This window comes from Mytilus trossulus, chromosome 1 (assembly GCF_036588685.1).
Source record: "Mytilus trossulus isolate FHL-02 chromosome 1, PNRI_Mtr1.1.1.hap1, whole genome shotgun sequence".
Classification (NCBI taxonomy): Eukaryota; Metazoa; Mollusca; class Bivalvia; order Mytilida; family Mytilidae; genus Mytilus; species Mytilus trossulus.
In genome coordinates this window covers 62,805,296-62,830,040 of record NC_086373.1, presented here as the reverse complement: position 1 = coordinate 62,830,040, position 24,745 = coordinate 62,805,296, and the positions used below count along the sequence as shown (strand labels likewise).

At 31.3% G+C, this 24,745-nt stretch overlaps 1 protein-coding gene across 1 annotated transcript in view; it reads right to left on the bottom strand.

Moving 5' to 3' along the window:
• The window catches only part of LOC134686525 (FRAS1-related extracellular matrix protein 1-like), a 34,818-nt gene extending 10,911 nt beyond the window's left edge, over window positions 1-23,907 (bottom strand). The window contains exons 1-2 of the mRNA XM_063546228.1: window positions 23,238-23,907; window positions 936-3,157 (exon numbers count right to left, since the gene is read on the bottom strand). Coding sequence (XP_063402298.1) covers window positions 936-3,157; window positions 23,238-23,456 — 2,441 coding nt within the window. The 5' untranslated portion in view covers window positions 23,457-23,907. The remainder of the gene's footprint in view (window positions 1-935; window positions 3,158-23,237) is intronic.
• Window positions 23,908-24,745: the final 838 nt, after the last annotated feature.

Genomic DNA, 24,745 nt, shown 5'->3' with positions numbered 1-24,745 from the left:
ATGTACTTTAATTGAAATGTTAAAAATTGATTAAACTGATAAAAATCAAGAATTATTTTGATTTTATGAATTGATTATAATTAACTTTATCGATGATAAATTTGGTGCCAATTCAGAAATGCCCCATTCAGATCTGACAAATGATTTCTCTTCGCTATTAAATCTTTAACTGATAATTTCTATTTTTCATGTGTGAGGTTTATCTTTAAATATTTATTATGTCACTGACGGGAATTAATCTTTTGCTTTTATAAAACAACAAATTATTAGTAAAATATACGGCTATATTTTATCAAGAAAAATCTGACTTTATATTTATTACTTTAAGATTTTACAATAACTTAACATCTATTCATATCATCAGAGATCAATCCACACGTTATAGATAATGGTATGTAACTTGATTTCATCATGCAACTTTTACTTGGATTGGTACCAAAACTATATTAGTGGTGGCTGATCTTTACCAAGCATCTTACTTCATGTTTCATTGAAATTTTATTTGAATAAATGTTAAGATATCTATGTCTTCATTTATTTTTGCCTTTGTTTTTTTTTCATCCATGGTACCGTTTTGCCTGTACTATTTTCTGAATTGCCAGTGCCTCCTTATTTCATTTACATGAAGTACTTAAAATGGTACCAACATTTATTTGCTTCGTTTTATTTTCATAGAATTTGGACAAAATATTTACCTAGACACTAACAAAAATATAAAGGTAAAAAAATTGAACCACACACTTTAATAGAATTTTTTTGAATTGATAGCAATTTGACAAACATTAGTTCTGAACATGGAGAAGCTTAACATTTCCTTGACAATAGAACGTGGTTGAAACGTTTAGCTGATCTCCCTGTTGTGTTATGTACCACCTTAATGTGGAACGTCATTATGCAAATGTCAACATAAATATTATTGTTTTCAAGCCACCTACCTGATACGTTTTTTCTTGAGATCTTTCGAGTTAAATGTACTGTCAACTTTCATAATATCACCAGCTTTTTGTAGAACACCAAAAGATGGAGTAGCTTCGACGATGAAAAACAAGTCATTTGATCTCGTATCAACATCTGCTGCTGATAGATGGTCTGTTGTTATTCCCAGAATTCCACCTTCTTCGACCAAAAGTTTAGACGTTACAAAAGTCGGAGCTTTATCATTAACAGGCTGAACATCGATGTCGAAGTACTGACCAAGAACCCGGTTTCCACTGGCATCCTGTACGGTATAGACAAATCTAACTAGTCTAGCACTTGGCCCGATATCAGTTAATGGGGGCATATAAGCAATTTTCATGTGATTGATGTCCTCTTGTTTAAAGGTACGTATCTCTTTTTGTGATTGGTCTTTTGATACCATTGACATGTTATGAGTTGCTATAAGCCGACCAGCATCTTCGTTTCCTCTATTCGAAACAAAATAAGGTGGTGCTGTAATTATATAGGTCAACTGGTTGTCATCTGTTTCTTTGTCAGTGTACTGCAATTCTGCTTTAGTTATATACGCAATGTCATTTTCTAGCACATGCATTAAGCGAGTGGCATCCGGAGAAAGTTCTGGTGGATTTTCATTTACTTGGTTAATCGTGATGTGGAAAGTTTCGACATTTGATTTATTTGGTGGTTCGTGTTGATCCCGTAATCTAAACTGAAATGAATCAATGAACATCTCCCGGCCAAAATGACGATAATAAATAGCACCACGTCTAAGGTCATGTTGAGAAAATCTTGTTACACGAGTTCCTGTCTCAGCTACATGAACTCGGCGTAATATTTCCCCAGCTTCAGGTGGATGAACGATAACGAAAATAATATTGGTATCAACAGTATCGACATCATGTGCTTTAAGTATATCGGTGTTTAACTGCTTTATTCCTCCTTTGTTTAATTCTAAACCCATATTATTTACTACATATGGTGCTGAATCATCACGTGGTATCACTGTTATGGGAAAATTTGTAAGAACCGTATTAACACCGTCACTGATCCGGAGATCTATACGGTCTTTAGTTGTTTCACTATCGTCATGAATGTAAACCACCGATTTTCGCTGCAAGTCTTCTACTGAAAAATATAGTGATTGTTTGCTATTAACCTCAATGCGACCGTGTAAAAGGCCTCCCGTTACATAAAGTCGTACTTTATTCAAATTATTTCTGTCAACTATACGTAAGTTATCTTGCGTTATTGTTCGAGATTGACCTTCAAGTATTATTAAACCACTGTTTCTCGATACTTTTGGTGCTGACGTTGCAGATGACCTCACAGCTATGTGTAAAAATATCGATTGACTATGAGCAAAATGACTATCAAATACGGTGAAGCCGACTTTATAGATTCTTTGTTCGAGATAACTAACACCCGGTGGCTGGTATGCAATTCGTTCGTTTTCGATATCGGTCTGTTGGAATGACGTAATCGGCGTTGTATGATCATCTAAATTTACGAAATAACCTTCATTTTCTCCGGGAGGATGACTGATATTGTATACAAGTTTGGAATTTGGTGTCTCATAATCTTCTGCAAATATAACTCCTGGAATAATTGAAGATAAAACAAATTCGTCTACATCCATCATGTAAAGACTACGATGTGAAGATGTCGGGGGGAAATTTGGTTGCACATCTTTTATATAAACCGGAAGGAAGAAATTTTCTATATTTGGCTCATTGCTTGTTAGTGAATCATAATGCTCAATTTTAAGAGGAATGTAATCAACGTCTGGACTGTGAGGTTTTAAATGCTGGTAATGAAGTTGCGAGAGTAAAAATTCATGACATGATTTTTTGAAAGTGTCCACAGGGTCACGTGAGTTTCCCATTATAAGTTGACCTGCTATTGGCCATACCGTTCGATGACGTGAGAATGAAACGCTGCATGACGTATTCGGAAAATGTTTAATATTAAATCCTAACACTGTTGAGTCGATAGTGTTCGATATTGCTTTTGCCTCTGGAACTACTACAGACCGAAGTCCACGAGTCCTCACTAAATCGTTTGTAGAATTTAAAATTCGTACATTCACATAAAAGTTTTCGATTAATGTGGAGTATTTTGTAAATTTGTAAGCACGAAATTTGATCTGGTCTTCTGATAGTAATGGTGATCCAGAATGGAAATATTCAACAGTAGATGGTGGAAAGTCACAATCAAATATCTGTAAAGATGAAAAGAAAAAGTCTTGAAAACATATTACCTTGGTAAAATTATATTATACACAAAACGCATTATTCTAGAATTGTGACAAACTACTGAACATATGACGATGCATTTTAAATGCCGAGATGTGTATTTGCATGACTTCTAGTAGGCAATCTTTTAATCTAAAAGACATAACGTGGTTTTTGATTTTGAATATGTACCCTGCCTAATACTAGACCTACATTCAAAGCGAAATTTGAAATGAACTGGCTCAGTCCATAGTAGGTCAACGTACCAGATCACATTAGTCAGACAAATGATCAAATGCAAAGTATGTTTCTTGATTGTGCTCGGTATCAAATTAAGCTGAGGTTGCTTAAGACGAAACCAATCGGTAATTGCTAGTTTTGCTTAGTATTTGGTTTTTTTATGTTGCGTTTTGTAAACTGTTGTGTGTATTTTTATCGTTTTTTAGTATTTAACCATTGTTTTGTCAGTTTGATTTCGACTGTACGAATGTCGCCTTGGTATCTGTTAGGCTCTTTTTGGCATTTAAACTCGTTATTGCCATACCTTTTGGACATAGTGGCAGATTGACAGACGGGCACATCTATATCATAGTTTCAGTAGAGCACAAACAAATTGCCAATCTATCTCATTAGAAATATAACGCATATTTAACTTTTCAAATCAAAACTGGAAGCCAAATATCAAGAAATCGATAGCATCCACTAGAAGGTATCAAATTTTTCCAAAGATTATCTCAGTGTAATTTTAAAATAATTTGACAAAATTATTTAAATACTTTGACCTGTCAACAAATCAAATGAAACCTAATACAAGTTTTGTCAATTTTTAAGAAAACCTTAAACGTTTAAAGGTTATATTGTAACGACATCATTTATTATATCGGTATAGTATAGTAGCTTTTAAATAGAGTTTATTAAACAAAAAAATTGAATTTAATTTATGTAGTTTTTTTTGGTTTTTTAAAGTGTGCTTATCAAAATAAGAAATATATGTCAAAATCATTCGACATCATTCCACTGAGATCAAAGGAACATTACATTAATGGAGACCTCTTTATATTTATACAACTGAATTATTATCTGTTTATCTGTAATTGAAAATAATTTATTGTCCAGAAGCAGAAGGTAGCGTGCAAAACACTTAATAGTCTGTGTGGTATCTTCTGCCTGGCTCGTGTCGGTAATAACAACATGCTTAATAATTAATCATATTATTGCTTTTCTGAACATTGTTTTGATGCTAACTTATCTAATATATTATGCATATGTCCACAATAAAAAAAAAAGACACTACATTTGCAAATGTCATGCAAAAACAAGAGTTTAAATGTTAAATTTCAAACATTCAGCCATTATTTCTAGAATGTTCATGCAGCAACAAATTTTGAAGATCTGAACCCAGAACTTCGAAAAAAGACGATTGTAAAAATGTGTTTTCTTGTTACCGACCGTGCGAGGGCTGTTTAGCTAGTCAATGTCGTTACAAACCCCATCATGATGTATTTTCTTATGAACATTAATTGTTGATTTTGGAACAAGCATAGAATATGAGCAAGAAGTCAAAATACTTTTACAATATTGATGAAAAAGATGCCGTTAAAAACTCCAATGTTGGACATTGATCAAGTATTCTTGCTTCGGCTTATAACTGACAGCACATTTCAACAATGTTGTCCGGGAGCACAGAAAGTTCACTCAAATGTTAAATGGTGCAGATGAAAACATAGTGTTTATTTTACAACTGTCAATGCATCAATGAAAGAAAACAGCAATTGGAAAGATAACAGAATTCTTCTTCTGAAAAAAATTTGACAGCGCGGAATTAATTGAACACTTTAAAGCAGACGATGAAGAAACCATATACCTGTTAATTAATACCTGTAGGCACGAAAATATCAAAGAAGACATAGAACTTTGACAAATGAATTAATGTAGCATCAATTCATTAAATAGTTTCTCCAGAATTTTTCTACTTATTGAACGCTTTAGCTGATGAATGACGGCATAATTCCAAGTTTTTCTCTTTTGTAAGACTTCTTCTTTAGGCGGAACTAATAAAAAGACATGATTGTGAACAAAAAGCTAACAGGAATATCCTAATGAGCTCATTAAAACACTGTCGATTTGCTAATAATTGCCTTCTCTAAAGCAAAGACATTTTTGGGGGAACTACTGGTTTTGTGACATAATAAGGATGGTGACCGATATCCTTCAGACATACATCTTAAAATCATAAATGTGAAAAACAATGATGTAATGCTATATGACTTAAACTTTTAAAATCTTTTTAAAATTGATGTAAATACTTCACAGATAAAATGTCAGGTCCAAGCAATCGATACATTACAGATCGATTTCAATGAAGAAGTAATAAACTAATGCATTTAGAAGGTAAAACGTGGAGTGTGGTATTTTGACAGGTTAATGATTATGGTAATTGGCGTAGATTGAATATAGCGATAAAAATGCATGAAATTAAAAGATAACGAAATCATTTGATAAAGATTGAAGTGTGTATACTGATAAACACTCGATTGACGAATTGAAGACTTGCTGTATGTTGAGATTTTAAAAGCAAAATAAACTTGGTTCTCGAGTATTGTAGCATGCTAGTCATCAACATCACAAAAAAATCCTGACCTTGCAAAGAAAATACAGATTAGACTAATAAATATCAGTTCCGTTTACAACTAAAGTGTCGGATTTTTTCTAGGTCTGCGAAATATCCGATCAAGGTGATAGGAGAGATTTATCGCGTTAACAGTTCGATAGTAACACTCAACGCTACACGCGAGAGCGTAAAAAAGAAAAAAAAATGAATTTAATAAAAATGGAACATTTTAAAATTTTGAATGACTTTGAATGTCTCAATAAAATGTTTCAGGTTGATCTTAAGTATATTTTTATAATTGCTTCACACATCGACTGAAAAGTTGTATAGATTAATGAAGATCCATTCACTATATTAAATTTGTTATTGCTTTATCTTTTGTTTAGTTTTTGTACACATTTATATATTTAGAAATATTGTTGACTATATCTGCGATATTCTTGTAACGCTGGTTTGATTTGATTGTCAGGTTCGTCAATTAAATCATTGCAATTCGTATATTCAACGTCTGTTATGCGTGATTTCAAATCGTGAACAAATAGAATTGTGTCGGCCATTTTTATATTGTTTGCCAGCATTACTCGTGCTATTTTATGGATGGGCGATAACACGGAATCTGGTTTCTGCGCTCTATCTTGATTTTATCTAATGATAATGCTCCCTCCTGAGATATGGATTCGGGCTAAAAAAAAATATGCTTTGGGCACCAAGGCGTAGCCCCCGTGTTATTATCCCCCACTGGTTGTAGACTACCCTTTTCTGACTCCCCTCGTGCTTTCAATTTATTAAATCGGAGTCATTTATGATAATCATGTACGTAGCAGTATTATATATTCGATATTGAGGTCATCGAAGGAAGGTCTGGATTAATTTAATGCATGGGATGAACCTAAGAATTATGTTTAACGACTCTTCCTTAACAGAATATCCGCATATGATGCATTTGGACAACAAGTTGCAATCGAGTTTTTTTTATGAAAAGGGCAGGTGCAATACTATCAGAAACAATATCTTATATATTAGTTTATGAACCAATTTTCATACAAAATAGTAGACAAGAGATATCTTTGCATTTGCCCAGAATCTCTATAAAAAAGGTTAAAGTTACAAAAAAAGGCAACAGTAGTATACCACTGTCCAATAGTCATACATCGATTATGCGAAAACAAATCAAGGTTACAAACCAAGACCAAGGCAAACACATCATCTATAAAAGAAAACAACAGAACAACATAAATAATGAACTGCTACAAAAACTAAACGCCAACCAACAAACCGGTCCGTCAACAATTGAGTAATCTTCCATACAGCGCAAGATAGCATCATAGCATTCGTCATGAATTTCATTTGATCTATAAAAACAGCCAATTACATTTGACGATATAACTATTAAAAAATGTCAAGTATCCAGGAAAAAGCAAAAAAAAACTGTTTTCATACGTTGAATTTGAATTTACTTCAAAGTAAAGCATACAGTATCAACTTAAATGTGAGGTATATTTAAAAGCTACTTTGCGTGTAAGGCATTTTTGTGAGGTGAATAAAATATTTTAATGGAATTAACCGCCTATTAAGTCTATGATAACCTTTAATGAATGAAATCAATTTATTTTTAAATTTGAAATGGAGACCATTTCAGCCCAGCAGGTGGTATGTTATTATAAGGACCGATCTCATTGTTAGACTAACTATGCACATCTGAGTATACAGAGTGATTATAACCAATGAAAAATATTTAAAAACCACATAAATTCACTTAATAACTATAGGCAAAGCTCTAAGCCATAGAATTAATACCCACCCTTAGTAATTTTACAAAAAAGTAGGATAAATAGCTGCATTTTGTTTAACACAGGTGTTACCCTTCTTTGTAATGACATTTCCTATTGTTAGAATGGATATTTTTTGCATGTAACGCGACAATAAATTTAGAATTTCGGTCATTTGACAATTACAAGGCCACGTCTCAATAAGACATAAGTTTTTTTTTTATAATAGATCTACTTCAGACATGTATTTCGTGCATTTGCACGAAAAGTTCCCGTCTATAGCAGTACACAAGTGATAGATATTAAGAAAAGATGCTTATACAATTATAGTTAATCAGTATTGAAAACAAAAACAAAAATGAATATACGTTCACTTTTATCGACTCGAAAATATCATAATCCTGAATATGATGTAGAATATTGTTCTTTTTGTTTTATAAACTTTGAGATATGTAAGTATTCGAAGCTAAGCCATAATTTGTGTATCACAATAAAAATATTGAAAGTTTGCTCTAATTTCCCTTTGCAAATTTCGTGAATTTATAGTTATTCCATCTTTATAAGGTTTGAAAGTCGATCAACTAATTCAACCACATATTTTCAATTGAAATCTAATGCTATCAATTTGTGTATTCCCTTTTATTTTCTCAGTCTTCATATCTATGTCACCTTTCATATTTAATAAAAATTGCTATTGTCATTTTATTAAAGATAAAAAAGCTGATGTAAATGTTCCAGTAATCAGACTTATTTTTCAATAAGTATCTCTTTAAAAGAAGCATGACCAAAAATGTCATAAATTGACGTTTTGTCCCGCGTATCGTTTTGATATTTAAATTTGCACCAAAAGTCGTTTGATAAATATTAATTTAACTTTATTGCTTTTTACAGAAAGGGTACGCAGACAGACGTTTGGCGACGAAATATTTGAAAGTTCGATGGGTTGCATGGGAAATAGTATGGAACACTGTTTTCTATAAAGAACACATTACGATGTTGTTATTGTAAAACACTGTAAATTGTTTAAGCAATAAAACTTCAAAGTTGGTAAATAATGACCGTTCCCGACGATTAAAAATCGCATTTATAAAATTCATTGAATAATTTTGCATTTGTCCATTGACAACGAACTCGTTCTATTTCCATTTTATGCTGTACATTCAAACAGAATAATTTATTAAAGGTAATGGGATTTCCGATTAATGCTTGAAAACTCGAAGTTGCATTTTAAACTTGAAAAGAAAATTTACCTTTATTTCATAATATTTGTAATGAGAAATGTCATAAGAAAACTGATATTGAGATTATTGCCTAATACAGCGATGTTTAATAATGTGGTTTAAAATTGAGTGCATGTAATCAAATTTAGTTAATTTATCTTTCTCTAAAATATCCGTTTCTCCAACTTGCTTTCATACCTCGACTTTTTGTGGTGGGAAAATTGAAATGTTATAAGATATAGATGATGTTGCAATAATTGTGTGAATATTTAACAAAATACCTAAGGCCGAAATTTTCCGTTATCCGAATCGTGGGTTTATTAACGGGTCTTATTCAAAACAAACTCTGTCAAGAAACTCTGTAATGAATTAATTAGTTGGAGACATTGTGCAATTTTCCGTTTTATTCTCACTAATTAGACACATTGTCATTCAGGGGCAAAAATCTTGAAGCTGTCATTTATTATTTGAAGATGACAGGACTATACAATTCGTCATGAACAGGAACTCTTTAGTTTAGAATCACAGAAGGTGGTCTAATTATGGTGGAAAAACACAAACCGTAGGCTAATACCAGGTGTTAAGCGGTGGCATTGTTTGAAATTTATTTAACCGCTAGTTTACAAATTAATTACCCACGGACACAATTTATAAAACGTCAATAATTATGGTATTCAGTATCTGAAGGACAATCTTTGACCTCTGAATCGTAAAGGTTCTTTACACAGAAAATGTTTCATTTTTGATACTGGTTATTTTAATATTTAAGCATCGGTGTAATATAAACCTATAATATTAACTGGGTATTCTAAAGTACATACTTACTCAACCACATTCAATAATTTGTTTAAATAATTTACACGTTTGAATTAATAATAATACAATACAAAATGTGACCGAATGATTTATATTTTATAATTTCCACACTATTACCCCCTAATGACTTACCAAACACCTGTATCTACTCAGTGACACTTAATATCGGATTGTTTATTGTGATAATTTTATCTCATTTACCGAGTAAAACATGCACAACTGGTTTATCATCCATACCAAGTTAATAAAATGTCAATATATTTAAAGTATTTTGCGGTGACCTGGAATTTAAGGGACTGTTATTAAACATGAAATTTATACAGCTAAAAAGTAATCTAGACACAAGCGATAGCTTATAGAGTGCACAACTGACAAAACCTAAATTGCACCAATTTTACAGTAATTAGACAATTATAGTAAAAGCGACGCACTCAAATTAGAGATCTGATATAAACCAAATACACAGATTCAAGATTATTGATATATAATATTGAGATTTATTACACATAAAAGCTAGAAGTTATTATTTATAGGATTTGCATTATAGCATTATAGAATTCCAGGCAGATAATGAAACTATAACTTTCTTTGATGGAGAAAAAATTGGAATGAAACTAATTCATAGAGTTATTATCATAGTAACATTATAAAGATGTTGCATACAAGAAAGAACACAAATTAACGAATGCATCGAATGCCAAAGTTTTTGTATTGAAAAGACGGTTTAACATGACGTGGAAAGTTTTAGTATCAAGACGGTTTCTCTTGTAAACAATTGAAAGATCAGGGTTTTGGAAAGCATAGGACCACCTCAAAATCGATAAATAAGTAGTCGCATACGTGCTTGTACAGTCTCTCATAAATCTTTCAAGATTGGCACATACAATGTCAATTTAAAGTTTGTCGTTTTGCATATATGTTTTATGTACCTGTATGCATATTTTATTGTGTAAATATATGTTATTGTATTTGGTGAGACTAAAATAAAGACATTGAATCTTGATTCTATGTGTGTTTATCTGGAAACCTTGACCTTGGTGTTATAAAGTTAACTTTTTCACATTTAGCATATAGTGACCTTGACGTTTGCTATCTGTCCTTAATATTAGAAATGATCCACAGTATTGTCCCTGGCAATATAATGAAATAGGAAACAAAATTCAAAAGCTAGACGTGTTTAAACGCTCCTTGGTTCCTATTCAAGTTGAAGGATATTCATATAGTGTCATTTGTGTTACCAGTAATGGATACCCAAGGCACTAGTTCAGCATTTGATGTTGCAACCATCGCTAAGCCTTTTATGTAACGGACTGACAGGCGCAATTTTTGATTGATTCGAAGCAGACGATACAAAGTAGATTTTGATTATGAAAATGCAGCAAATAAGAAAGAATAATTGATAACGTAAATGAACTATAAATGATAAATTCATTTTCATTTGCAGTATTCCAAAAATAAAATGCATGACTAAAAATAATCAACTCTCGTAAATGAAGAATGAAGAGATAAAAATTGAAAAGAGTCACTTCATTTTAAAATATAACAAAACAGTACCGTCACCATAGAAACTGACTCTTGAAATGTTATGTCCTCTTTACTGTCCAAAATATTAGTGTCCAGTGTTAGAATTTTGAAGCAAAAAGAGACAGACGAGCACGAGCCACGAATCTATGTGTAAATCTTGGTGCTGCGTTATAATACATGTACGCTCAGGGAAGTTAAGTGTCAATTATAACACAGATTTATCAATTACACGGGCAAAATATAGACCACTTATCACAGCATGAACTGCAAAACTACTTCTAAATAATGCAGTTTTATTCACAAACATGTATAGAGGTTAGAGAGTTATACCCTTCCTTTGCTTACATTGTTTACATATTTGAAAGTGAGCTAATGGATTTAACGTAGCTGTGTTTTATTAAGATCTCTTATAGTGGAACTTTTAATTACATATTCGTCATGATGTAATTTTATTTCGCAAACATATTAATTAAGAATAGGAGGTATTTGATTTGTGAGTGCTGTGCATCTTGAACTGTAATTCTGTCAGATTATATAATCAATCTACATTTGTTACACATTTATACAGGCCATAAATTAAACTCATTGCCACATTATTTCTTCCCAAACACATTTTATCTGTTTTGTGCACTGTATGACCAATATATATCAATTGTTGTAGCTTGCTTTCATTTAAAGATAATCTTAAGCAACAATGTTAATAGCAATTTTGATATAAAATCGAATTGCTACGTTAAATTACATATACTTTCCAGAGTTTAAGTAGTAATTTCATTAGATACATATGTCACAATACCGACATGAATGGAACAATATTTTTTTTCGTCAATACTGAATGGACGTAAGATTTTTAAGGTATAAAACTGTCATACAAAAACCAGTTTGCAAACGGTAAGGCCTTCACGTGATTAAGTTCATGGAGTCGGTATTCCAGGAATGGAAAGGATTGTACCCTTTGTTTTTGGCAAGTGCGTTATCCGGAAAAGGTAAAACATCACCAACAAGTTTTTTGTTTAAACAGCGGAAATCATGACAAAACCCGTACAAGATAAAGTATATGAAGTCGGAATAAATTTTCATCTCAGATATAATACATATGAAAATACATAGAATGTATAATAGAAAAAAATCTATAATTGTACAGTTAAAACTATATGTTTTCAATATTTATAACAGGTCTGCTGTGGTTTTCAGTTTGGGCTACAGGCCTTGTCCATGTTCGTCTTTCCCACATAACACTGTACAATAGATTGCATTAAAAAAACAAAGCAGCAATGGAGGTATATAATTACCCTCAAAATTTTTCAAATGTTTATAAAACGCAGAAAATAACAAACATTTAATTAATGGGCCTGTTCTTATATTTCTTAGTTATACTTTCCCAAACATTGGAAATTCTAATAAGATAAAAATCCTACAATTTTCATATTAACAGCTGATGCAAGCTAATACGTGTCATTACTTACGGAAACTACTTCTTATTTCACTAAACCGATTAAACTTAAAATAGAATTCCGAACACCTGAACCAGACCTAACGCACGGCAATCTTTTTGTCTCTGTACAGAGAAGCTTACTGAAATAACGTCTTGATAAATAGACCTTGTTCCGTATGAACACAAGGATATCAAATAAACTTAAATGAATTTGAAACTACATCAGATTATCTTGTTTCAATAACATTTTTAAGTTCTTTTCTTTTGTGTCGTATAATTTTGTATATGTTAACATCACTAATTAATTAAAGAGACATAGTTGCATGCTGCGTCATTTGTTCCCTGTTGGATAGTTGTGTCTTTGACAATCATACCACAGCCTACTAACCGTTTTATCTGTTTTGTTTGACACCTGGTGTTTTTTAAATTCAAACTTTGAAAAAAATTGATTAATAACAATCTTGAGATTGCTCAAATATTTCAGGGTCTGGATTGGGTCATTGTTCTTTATGACTACTCTATTCTGTATAGTTCCCCGATTAATCTCCATTCTTCACATTGTAGCACTATGTTACTCAGTTGTTTTTGTTTTTTATTTGTGCCTATTTTACTATGAAAAACAAATAGCCAATTATTTTTTATTCTGTATACAGCATCCAAACTCTGATAAATTACACAAATTCTTTGATCAAACGAATATAGTATAACAGATGTTTCGTAGAAGATAATACAAAGCTATACACTTTTTCTTTAGTAATCTAATTTTGACCAGAACTACCCTGGTGGTTTACAAAAAAGAGAAAATGCTAATTGTAAAATTAGCGTTAAATAAGATAAAGATAAAATGATTATTGTTATTAGTGGTAGATAGACGCGCGCTTCAGCAAGTGTATGGTTAGTTACACCAACTACCACCACTAAAATATAAGCCCTGGCATATTTCTCTGCTTTTTGGGTTATTCTTATAGCAAAAGGAGTCAAGTATATTTTTTTTAATATGTGTGTTATTTGTAAAGAATTATTATATCCAATATAAAACTAGCCTTTCCCATATGTGTCCACTACTGCAATAGCTAAGTTAGAAGAAGATGCTTATATCAAAGAACATTTATACTTTTATGATGGTTAGTTTACAGTGAACGCGAACTTAACAAAATTATACGAAAGGAAATATATTGCTTTAAAAATATGATTAATAAACTGAATAAATCAAGTTCCATCGTCCTAGTTCATATGTAATATGAGAAATATATGGGCTGTGTATACAAATTGTGATTTGGAGAAGCGCCAATACAAATTTGCTTCACGGATACCATATATTCCCGTATATACCATCTGCTATTTCAAATCATTTGTTGATATTATAACTTAGATGTCACTTAAAGGTTTGACCTCGATTCCTTCATACGGGCATCTCGAGACGGGCATCTGAGGTGTTGTTGGTATTTTACCATTACATGTTTACCTATGGCTGAATAAACATTATCGACAGTTTCATGGTATGCTTCATTAGAAATTTTCAGATGTTGACAAGCAAAGAATATATTTGCTGCATTACTGAGCCTTTCTTAATTGTTCTGTCAGAAAACGATAAAACAATATTAGCAACACTTGTGCAAAATTACAAATAAGTGCCTTGTTGTTTTATCATTGCAGACATAGAATTTATTTTACATCGTATAATAAACATGTCTTTGATATCAATCCGATTTTAGCTCCATTCAATCAGAATTAGAAATTCTTAGACGAAGTTGTCTTTAGCTTTGTGTCATAGTGATTTATGGGGGTTTCTGGAAGTATACTAATTTTCTTTTTTTTCTTCTTCTCCATATCCCGGAGTTAATCTGTACAATCCTTCTTTGCAGTCATGTCTATAGTCATAATCTTGTTTATGTCAGTTGTTTATCAGTAGCTTAGCTGCACAGCACAGTTTACAACTCCCTAAGGCAAAGATAAACTTGGCTAATCTTTTTTAGGTTCCCTTTTGGTCATATGTATTGCTTCTAACAGTTCTACATATATATATATATATATATATATATATTCATAACTGAAGGGTTGAGCGTTTACAACAAATGTAGCCCAGAAAAGCACTTCGGTTGCATGACATGCTATTTACATTTTTGAAAGTGAACTCATCCTTTGATAAAGCTCCTTTTGATGATATGTTTATTTTCGAATAAACAAATCTTTATAATGAAACATTGTATCCAGTTTAAAAGGTAACAAAAATTGTACAAATATAAGATATTTTGAAATAAAAGACTTATGACATATACTATTACCAGAGTCTCATATTTATATATATAATTCTTTATTGCAAAACAAACACAAACCAATTTTGGTTTTAGCAATAGAGAGACAAAACAAACATAAGAAACTGAAACTCAGCAATAATAATATACATGTTATTGGTCATATATCGTTATCATTTTCCTTTGCTGTCATCTTTTTTATGTTGCTATCGTGTATTTTAATTGATGTGGTTATACAATGCTTGTAAAATAAAGTACTTTTGCCAAACATTTAGCCGATGAAAAGTGCAGGGATTTTTTGCAGACATATATCTAACGACAGATACTGTGTTTGATTAGTATTTTTCAGTGAGTTCCGTCTCATTACGTTGATGTTATGCTGCGAAGCTGTGCAATGCTATACATATAATCTGTTTTACACTACCAGCAGCATGCAAGCTATCATATCTAACATGCAATCAGCTGAGGTAAAATAATTACCGTATTCCTGTTGAATAGTTTAAATTTTCAGTTTATATATCTAATGGCCAATATTTCTTAAAGAAAATATATTAACTGTTGTTAGAACAGTTGCTTCCGTGCCAATAAAAACTAAAAGGATCATTTATATCTATTGATGTTACTGCACCATAAATCACTAATGGTTGATCGGTCTCTCGTGGACTTAAATATCCGTTTTACGATTAACTAATTTTAATTGACTCTTTGTAAATTACCAAGTAAACGATGCAATTTTTTTTTATTTTCATGATCAATAGAGCAACATATTTTATAAAGGCCTTAAACTATAAAATTGTGTTTATATATATAACATGGTCTATAAACCAGGAAAACTTGACTTTGTCCAGTTGAATGTGAAAAGACCCTGGAGTCGAAGTGCAGGTGTGGAGTCGTAGCAAATCATTTTATTTCCAATTGCTAAATATTTATTGTAAGCGATTTAACACTGAGGCAAATATCCAGCCTTATTATTTATCTTAAATAAAGCAGTTGTCAAAGAAATGAAGTAGGTGAGTTATTGAAGAAACATCTTCATCAGTAGGGGGCCTAGGGGTTGACTTCTGTCTAATCATTCAACATCACAACTCTACTAATTCGCCATTTGTAATTTACAAAATTATCACTTGCAGCAAAACCAGTTTTTTGCACAAATTCTTTTCATTTTTAAATGCATGTTTCAGTCGTTTTTGCTTTGAGCTTTGAAGATCAAAGGGAAATTTAAATGCAGTTTCCAGATGCGGATAGAAAGTCGAAATCAAATTGAATAATTTTTGTTTTATCTGTTTAAAAGTGTTTTACCAGCGTTATGAAGTTAGATTTATGAACATTTACGAGCAAAGAAGCATAAAAACACATAACATCCCGCATTATTTGGTATTGTATACCTGTAAATCCATCAAGCTACCAGAACAAATACTTCAGTACAAATAAATTTAGAAAAGAAGCATGCAACATCCGCCTTTCCAGAAGTATGAACGTTTACATTATTCAATACCAAGATTATTCAAAAGTGTATACAAAAAGACATTCATCATGCAAAATAGACGGTAATTAACTACACATGATTAACTTTTCAAAGTGTCAAGTGGCTAACCTCGTGTCTCGATCACTATAAATCAGAATTAAGTTGATATTCATCGTGTCTTCCGTTTCATCCAAAATATTCAAAATTAATAAATATAACTTTTAAACTCAGCGGGGATAGCATTCCTTGAAACGTATTATGATTTGGCAAAATTATTTTTGTGAATGCACATGGCTAGATAAATTCAAAAACGTTTCTTGATCAAAATTTCTGTAAAGTACGTTTTCGTTATTGTTTTCTTTTTGTGGTTGTTGTTTTGACCATAAACTATGAATGGGATTTTATTATCGTCTACATATTTGAATATATTAGAAAGTAATATAGTTAATTAATTTTGAGCGTATTATCTCGTCAAGAAAAATTACAATTATTAAACACGTAAGCACACCTTGAAGTTGCAAAATCATGAGATTGGGAGTATCGTGAACCATGCAACAATTGAACTCTTTTTCCATTAACAAAAGAAATTCTTTTAACTTAGGAAAAGATCATACTTAGACCGAATTCCACAAGCAAAAGCTCCGATGAAGCGCATTCGTTAGGGCGTAGATTGTATACTAACTTTGCTCAAAGTTTGATCTTATTTATGTGGTGTTTATTTTTGCTCTCAAGTTTAGTTTAATAATACAAATGAGTACCCTACAGTGTGTTCCTATTACATAGAAAGCGAACAGTATTGTTGGGTTTATTTGTTTAAAGGAGAATACACAAGAAAAATTTCAATTGGTTCTGTTTACCGGAAATGTAACCCTTCTTGACCGTATACACCTCTTTTTAAAAGATCTCAACTTATCGTGAAGAACGCTTCAGAAATCTCATCTCATTATGAAGAGATTAACAAATCAGAATTTTGATGAATAAAAACGCCATTAAAGTGACTACAATGACAAGTATTCTATAGAAGTCTGAATAGGTGATGACTTGATTTTTGATGGAGTACACGAATCTTTTCACCCCACCACGACTACCATTCAACAACTGCTCAATAGATACTTAAACCAATTGCTGTGATAATGTGAATTTTATTACTTCTTAAGCACTTCTACAACTGATATATTGTCAAAAATGATTTAATGTGCTAAAAATTCAATTTTCAGCTCAAGAAACAGGTTCCTGACTAAACATTTAAAGGATGATAAACGTTCCCGGATAAACATCAAATAATATAATGTTTATATAAAATTCAGAGGATGTTGTATGATTGCAAATGAGACAACTTTCAACATGATCTCCAAATGACGTAGAAGTTCTATCACTCTGATTAGGAGAAAACAATGTCATTTGGTAAACAGGGCACAAACATGCACACAATCCGCACAAATATGCAATTCTTAGAACTTCAAAAGTATAAATTTCAAATTTTGCAACAAGCCTTTTTCTTTTGAAATGATTTATCAGTTTTTGAAAGTAAGATGATATCTTGTTTATGACCCGTTTGACTTGAAGAGTAAAAAGTATTTCTGATTAGAATTTGCGCTCATTTAATCATAAACTGTTCACGTTCGAGGTTTTTTATCGCCAGTTTGTTCTGGAACATGCTGAGGCATTAGAAGCCCTAGATATAATCCATGATCGTTTCATTGTTGTTTACAAAGAAATAGATAATATAATCGTCTTAAAATGATGTTGTTAACATTCAAGCTGTACCAGGTTGAAAGTTTCTTGAAGGTTTAAGACGAATAAGATATAGATAAATGGGCGAGCGAGGTAACGCTAAGATGAGATATCTGAAGGAAATTAGATATAAGTATTAATCTGCATTTAATGATTAAGTTATAAACTATTAGAGGTTTTGTACTCTATAAACCTTTTCGTTGGCTATAAATCTACATAGTATTATTGCATTTTTTCTACATTTTCAGGCGTTCGGCTTTGAAAACAGCGGCGAGTTTAGATGAAACCAGACTGAAAGAAAGACCTATAGCTGTATGATTGATTATTGAACATCGAAGATCATCGAAGGCAAGGCTAATTATCATATTAAGACATTCTTCGCGTTTACTACACATCAACGGAATCGTAATAAGAAGAAACAGTGTGTTATTCAAAGCTATGCTTTTGGAGGTGTAGCAACGTAAAACATAATTTAACGGTTGACCTTGTTGTTAATTAATACATCATAAATATTATGCATGCATGGTCGAATGAAACTGTTAATATTACTAAAGCAAATCTGAAATTCAAACGGACTTCAATTAACAGGAGTAAAGAGCAATTTGATTTACTATGTATAGATTCTAGAATTTCTATAATTCAAAAGAAACCTATCTGAAATTTATCTTGCTCATTTACATACATATTAGAAACTATAAACAACACAAGTCATATGTAATCAGGAACTCTTTTGGACACTTTTGGACTCTCTTTTATACATTAAAGATACAGTGCACTTTTTTAGCTGTGTGAAACGTAATGATTAACGCTTTAATTACTGAAAATGTATACAACTCTATGAAACCTAAGTGTTATTTCAAAATCTCAATGTCTAAATGGACGTGATGCGATGTAAAATGTAGATTTGAAAGTATAATTGGTCTCGTATATTTTCTTTTTCCTTCCATTTGCATGACATAACATTTTTTCAAGAGCATATTTAAAATATTCAGTAGCATATATTAGTTACACAAAACGAATCTCTCCTATTGTGTCTTGTATATGAATGAATCGGTAATAACAGAGTGTCAATTTAAAGCTATAATTCACTATGTCAGAAGGACTGGTAGATTTGTCTGTCAACAAGTTTATAAAATGGTTCTTGACCTTCGTTACTCGTGGGTAGAGAATAAAAATGTCAGAAAAATAAGGTTCTATCTCATCACAATATCTTTCATGTGAAAATTTCCTGACTTTAAACACCTGGTATATAACCTTTGTATTGTCCATCGTCCGTCAGGCAAAAATATTTCAGCCTCATGTATACCTGGTATTTTGATTTGACAATTTATATTCCCCCTCACGGAAGTGTCTTAGATAGTAAATAGAGTATATCATCTTATTCGATTTTATTTAAGCTAAACGGTTGAACGTAGATTAACTATGTTATTTTAACTCATTACAGTTACGTTATACTTGTCGGATTTTAGACATCTGCCACCCCCCCCCCCTTTATTTTGCCAAGTTGAGGTAGTGCCCGTTTTATCCACATTAAGCTAATGTTTCAAACCATATATACATATATATCTTCCATTGCAGTTTATGAAAGATGAATTTTCATATTTCTAAAAAAAAAAATTAGCAAAGTATAAACCAATTCTTATATATAGTACCAAAATCTAAAATAAGCCAGTGATATTTCCTTTCTATGGAAGAAAGGTTATTTTTACTTAAATAATGTACTAGTTTCTTTCTTTCAGTATTACTACGTGCGTGTAAGGTGTAATGTTTTCTTCCCTGACTTTTTACCCCCTAAATTCATTAAAAATAACTAAGAAAGAAAGAAAACATAATGCATAGCTTAAAAATTGCTCAAGGCGAACCTACATTACTATTGTAAATGGCTTATTTTATGCCATCCTTTCTCCATGTAGTTCCGTTATTTCGTCCGGGATCACGAACATATAACCCAGAGTAAGAGAAAAAGATGAGATTCGTATTGTAATTTTATGTTTCCCATGATTTTAAATGCATAATTTGAATTTATTATTGGAATAGAATTGCTATTCTGTAGATTGTAGGCGTGTCAAACCAAAAGTCATAACTGATGTTAAATGCGAATGTACTTTGCTTTAATTTTAATTTATGTAACTGTAAATAGTGACATTATGCATTATTTGTTGAAAATATAATACAATTATTTTCCTTTTGAATAAAAGTTTTTTTTAGAAGAAAGTAAAATGTTAAAAATTAGCACAGGTGTCATGTGCAAATAAAATTTAATTTTACGACTTTGATGATAACCATCTGAGTATATATCTCAACAAACTTTCAATAGCAATGTAACTTGAAGATATTGATAAGATACAATCTAAATTCCTAACTTTTTCATATACTTAGCAACTTATAACGGTATGGTATCTTCGAGGGAAAAGAAAAACAAAACAAATACACAAAAAATGTTTTCTACATGTCTATGTATAAAGTGATGGAAATTAATACGTTTCAGTAAGTTTTTCTTGGCTACTGTTATCAAATTGTGTCGAAAGTGATGCTTCTTCTATTAAACCATTTTCAAGAATATTTTTTCAACGGCCGACGGTCGGATGAGTAAGATTGTAGATGGCGTTTACAGAACAAAGAACAATAGACCAGAAAGACTAAGATCGAAAGAATAACAGACCAGCAGACCAAGATCGACAGAATAACAGACCAGAAGACCAAGATCGAAAGAATAACAGACCAGAAGACCAAGATCGAAAGAATAACAGACAAGAAGGAGAATAACAGGCCAGACGAATAAATGAGAGCGGAAAATGGCATGAAAAAAATAAACTATAGAAATGAAAAACACACACCATTCAGAACCTCCTGTGTAACGTATCATATAACCTTTTGGATTGTTCTCTACACTGTAAGATATATCACGGGATAAAATGTCTGCAGTCCTTTAAAATCCTGCCCCTTTACCTTTTTTTTTCTTTCTAAACGTAGAAACATTTACATATCCTGTCATTGTAGAGCGTTTCATGAACAACATTATATGAAGAATAAAAACGCAACATATTTGTGGTTTTGTTGTCCGACGATTTCATCTATATTCCAACTACACATATACTCTCCGAGTTATTGTTCGTACTATTTCAGTAAAAATAAAAGTATTTTTGAACATTAATGTCAATTATTTTTTACCTATATATTTAACATAATGATCGATAGTATCACTTTTAATTTAATATTTAATCCATTTTTTTCACTTATCGTGACCTATCAATTTTCAAATGTGACAAGTAAGGCTTATTTAACAAACAAATAAAAGTCTTCAGTGGAAATTGCTGTCATTCAGATATATGTACCTTTGACAGTTTCAATTAAAACTGATCACAAATATATAATTGTTTTCAATCTCAATGAAATTTAAAGTACAGGTTTCTTTTCTCTCGCATTCCTGTTTTTGATATATTTTAATATGAAGTTAAAGAAGAGAAATGTGATATACAACTTCGTGGGGCATTAATGAGAAAGTTATTTAAGTTTCAACAAAAAGAATATGAGAACTGCCATTTTTTTTTAATAAAAAATTAATATGAAAATGTATCGTACCACTCTAGCGTGTCAACACAAAATAAGAAAACGTTTAGTTTGCCTGTGGTGTAACTACCTTTAACATAAGTTATGATGCTTCTCATTTGTTCTAATAGATTTCCGCAATTATTATTTATATTGTCAAAGTTGTTATTATATATACAACATTTTGTTTTATTGTTTGCAACGTTTTGAAAAAAGTCCCCAATTGAAACCATTTGGGTGAAAGATGATATGGGGTAAACACCAACGAGACAGCAACCTAACACACATAGATCAACTTTGGTAGGATCTACTGACTATAGGTAATCCAAAAGGTTTACAACAATTGATGAGAGCGTATGATAAGGTATACAAAGTCTAATTGTGCGCATATGGTTATGTTAGGGTTATCTAACTCGAATAATTCAAGCCCTTTCCGTGTCCGATTTTCTCCCACACGAATGTAGCCTTCGTAGATCAGCGGAATATAACGACTGAATTATTCGGGTTAAGGGTTATCCGCATTCTAGAGCGCATGAATAGGTTATAATCAGCTAAAATTTTCGCGAATACAACGTCTAAATCAGCCCACTTGTGTATCTAGCATATGGCAATGTCTAAATCAGTACGATTTTTCGCGTGTGGATAGGTTTAGCTTGGACAAATTTTACAGCATACTGTAAAGATTTTTATCAACCCAATTATGTACGTATGGTCTAGGTTTAAATTTGCCAATTTATACGGTTAGGTTTTAGTTTAGTTCTATATTTAGAGAGTACGGTAATTTTTAAATCAGCCGTAGGTTTTAATCAGATTTATTATAGACAAGAAATTAGCCTTATTCCAGACCATATAAAAAAAGGAAGATGTGGTATAATTGTCAATGAGACAACTCTCCACAAGAGAACAAAATGACACAGAAATTAACAACTATACGTCACACTACGGCCTTCCACAATGAGAAAAAACCCATACCGCATAGTCAGCTGTAATAGGCCGCCAAATGACGTTGTAAAACATTTCAAACGAGTAAACTAACGGTCTGGTTTATGCAGTTGTTGATAAATTCAACAGAAAAGACTGAATTCTCAATAGACAAGACTATACGATGAATCAGTGACAGAAACTGACGAGAAGCACGCAGAGTTTTTCATCATTAAAGCAAAATAAATGACTTTTCATGTATATATTGCAGCTCGTCATTTAAAAAAAAACACAAAAAAAAACGAAAAGAAAATATGCAAAAAGAATTTAAAAGTAAACTAACATACAGACTTTAAAAAAAAACATTTAAAGACAACATTGACATGATTAGATAAAAGAAACTCCGAAAAGGATATAAAAAATTGGTAGATAAAAGTACTACACTTTTAAAATATTACTATTTCGTTTGATATCGTTTTAAAGTATAAGATAAAATTATTATGAAAAAAGAGATTATACAACCTCAAGACAGGTTATGTTACAATTTTGTATGTTTTTGACACTTTGGTTAAAAGTTTTGAATACAGAAATTAATAAAACAGTAAGAAGTTCTCTTAAATTGTTTTCTCAACATGCAAGAACTATTCATTTCTTAATTTTTTTGCTGCTTTTTTTGCAAAGAATATTTTTTTGCAAGTTTTATTAATGTTATTTTACCTTTGTAGATAAGATAAGATAAAAAAAATATTTTGAACTTTATGTACTTACATGTGGTTCTACGAATCCTACTCGTTGTGTGATAGGGTCATTTCTAACGACTTCTACTCTACATTCGTCCCCCTTTTCTGTTAGAGTGAACCGGATATCATCACGTTTAAGATACACGCTTCTTCCTATTTTGACTGTTAATTCCTTAGTATCCATCACAATTTGACAATAAGCACATAATGAAAGCAGCGACAAAACTGCAAATCGTAAAATTTTCATTTTTACACTGTCATAAATTGTCAGTGCTTAGTTAATCCATTTTAAAACACATTTACTTGACAGCTTCCATCACTGCTCTTTTCTTTGTTTCACAATTTTTTTTAAAATTTTTCTCACACAAAATAACTTTCACATTTTCACTTTTTTGTAGACTATCTCCTTTATTTAGATACAATCCTCTCTTAGAAAACAAACAAACACCTGCAAAAATAAACAGCTAATATAAATCCATTTTCAAACATTCGTTACGGCTTTTCATTAAATAATTATATAGCTAATAATTACACAAAGGGAACATGCAGAAGAGAAAAAGCTAACCATAAAATCAATAGCATAAGCAATTCCCACAAAAAAATGTTACTATGACTTATTTTCGCTGCAATGTCAACACATAAATATGAACGCCTTCTAACGAGGAGCACGTTGACTGTTTTGAGTGATTATAGGTGTTTAAGATCATGAAATCTAACAATGCGACTTTAAAAGGGCCATATTTAGTATGGAATTAAAATAAAATAGATTAGGTAAGGTGAGATTACACTTATATAAACAAAGATTTACGTTTTAAGAATTATATACAGTTAGTTTAATCGTCTACTTTCTTACTTTAGATTTGTGATATATCTTTTTGAGTGTCAGGTTTGGCTTGTTGACTGTAACAAACATTACAATCTATCAAATACCTCACCGTTTTACCTGATAAAGTTCACACCTTGCTTTTCAGTTTGCATTTAAAATTTAATTTGATTTTCTTTTTTTCTGTTTTCATTGTCCTTTGCGTGAAAAATACTTCAAATTGAAAAATATTTTTGATTGAAAAAAAACTTCTTAAGTTTTTCATGTCTGTAGGCATTGTTTTCGTTTCTATATATACTATTTGTATCTTGAATTGGTCTTTATAAGACGTGTCTAAAAGCTATTCATTCCTTTATACTAAGCGAATATCAAGATGTTAAAATAAATTGTGACATTAATAGAAAAAAATATTGTAAAGATTGCAGTTAATGAATTATAAACAGATTTATACTACTGACACCTGTACCTTATTTTTACAAGACAATTAGGTGCGTGACAAATGTTAATAGATTTGACATATAAGTCCATCCGATATGTCATTGTTCAGATTAACATAAAAAAGTGTGTAAGTTTCTTTAAAATTGTAAATGAAAGTATTTGCAACATCTGCAGAACAAGATTTGAATCTTATAAAAATAATTGTCATAAATATTTTAATTTTGTTTTATCATGGATGTAAGTATTTGGTGTTAAATAAAATATTCGTATGAAAG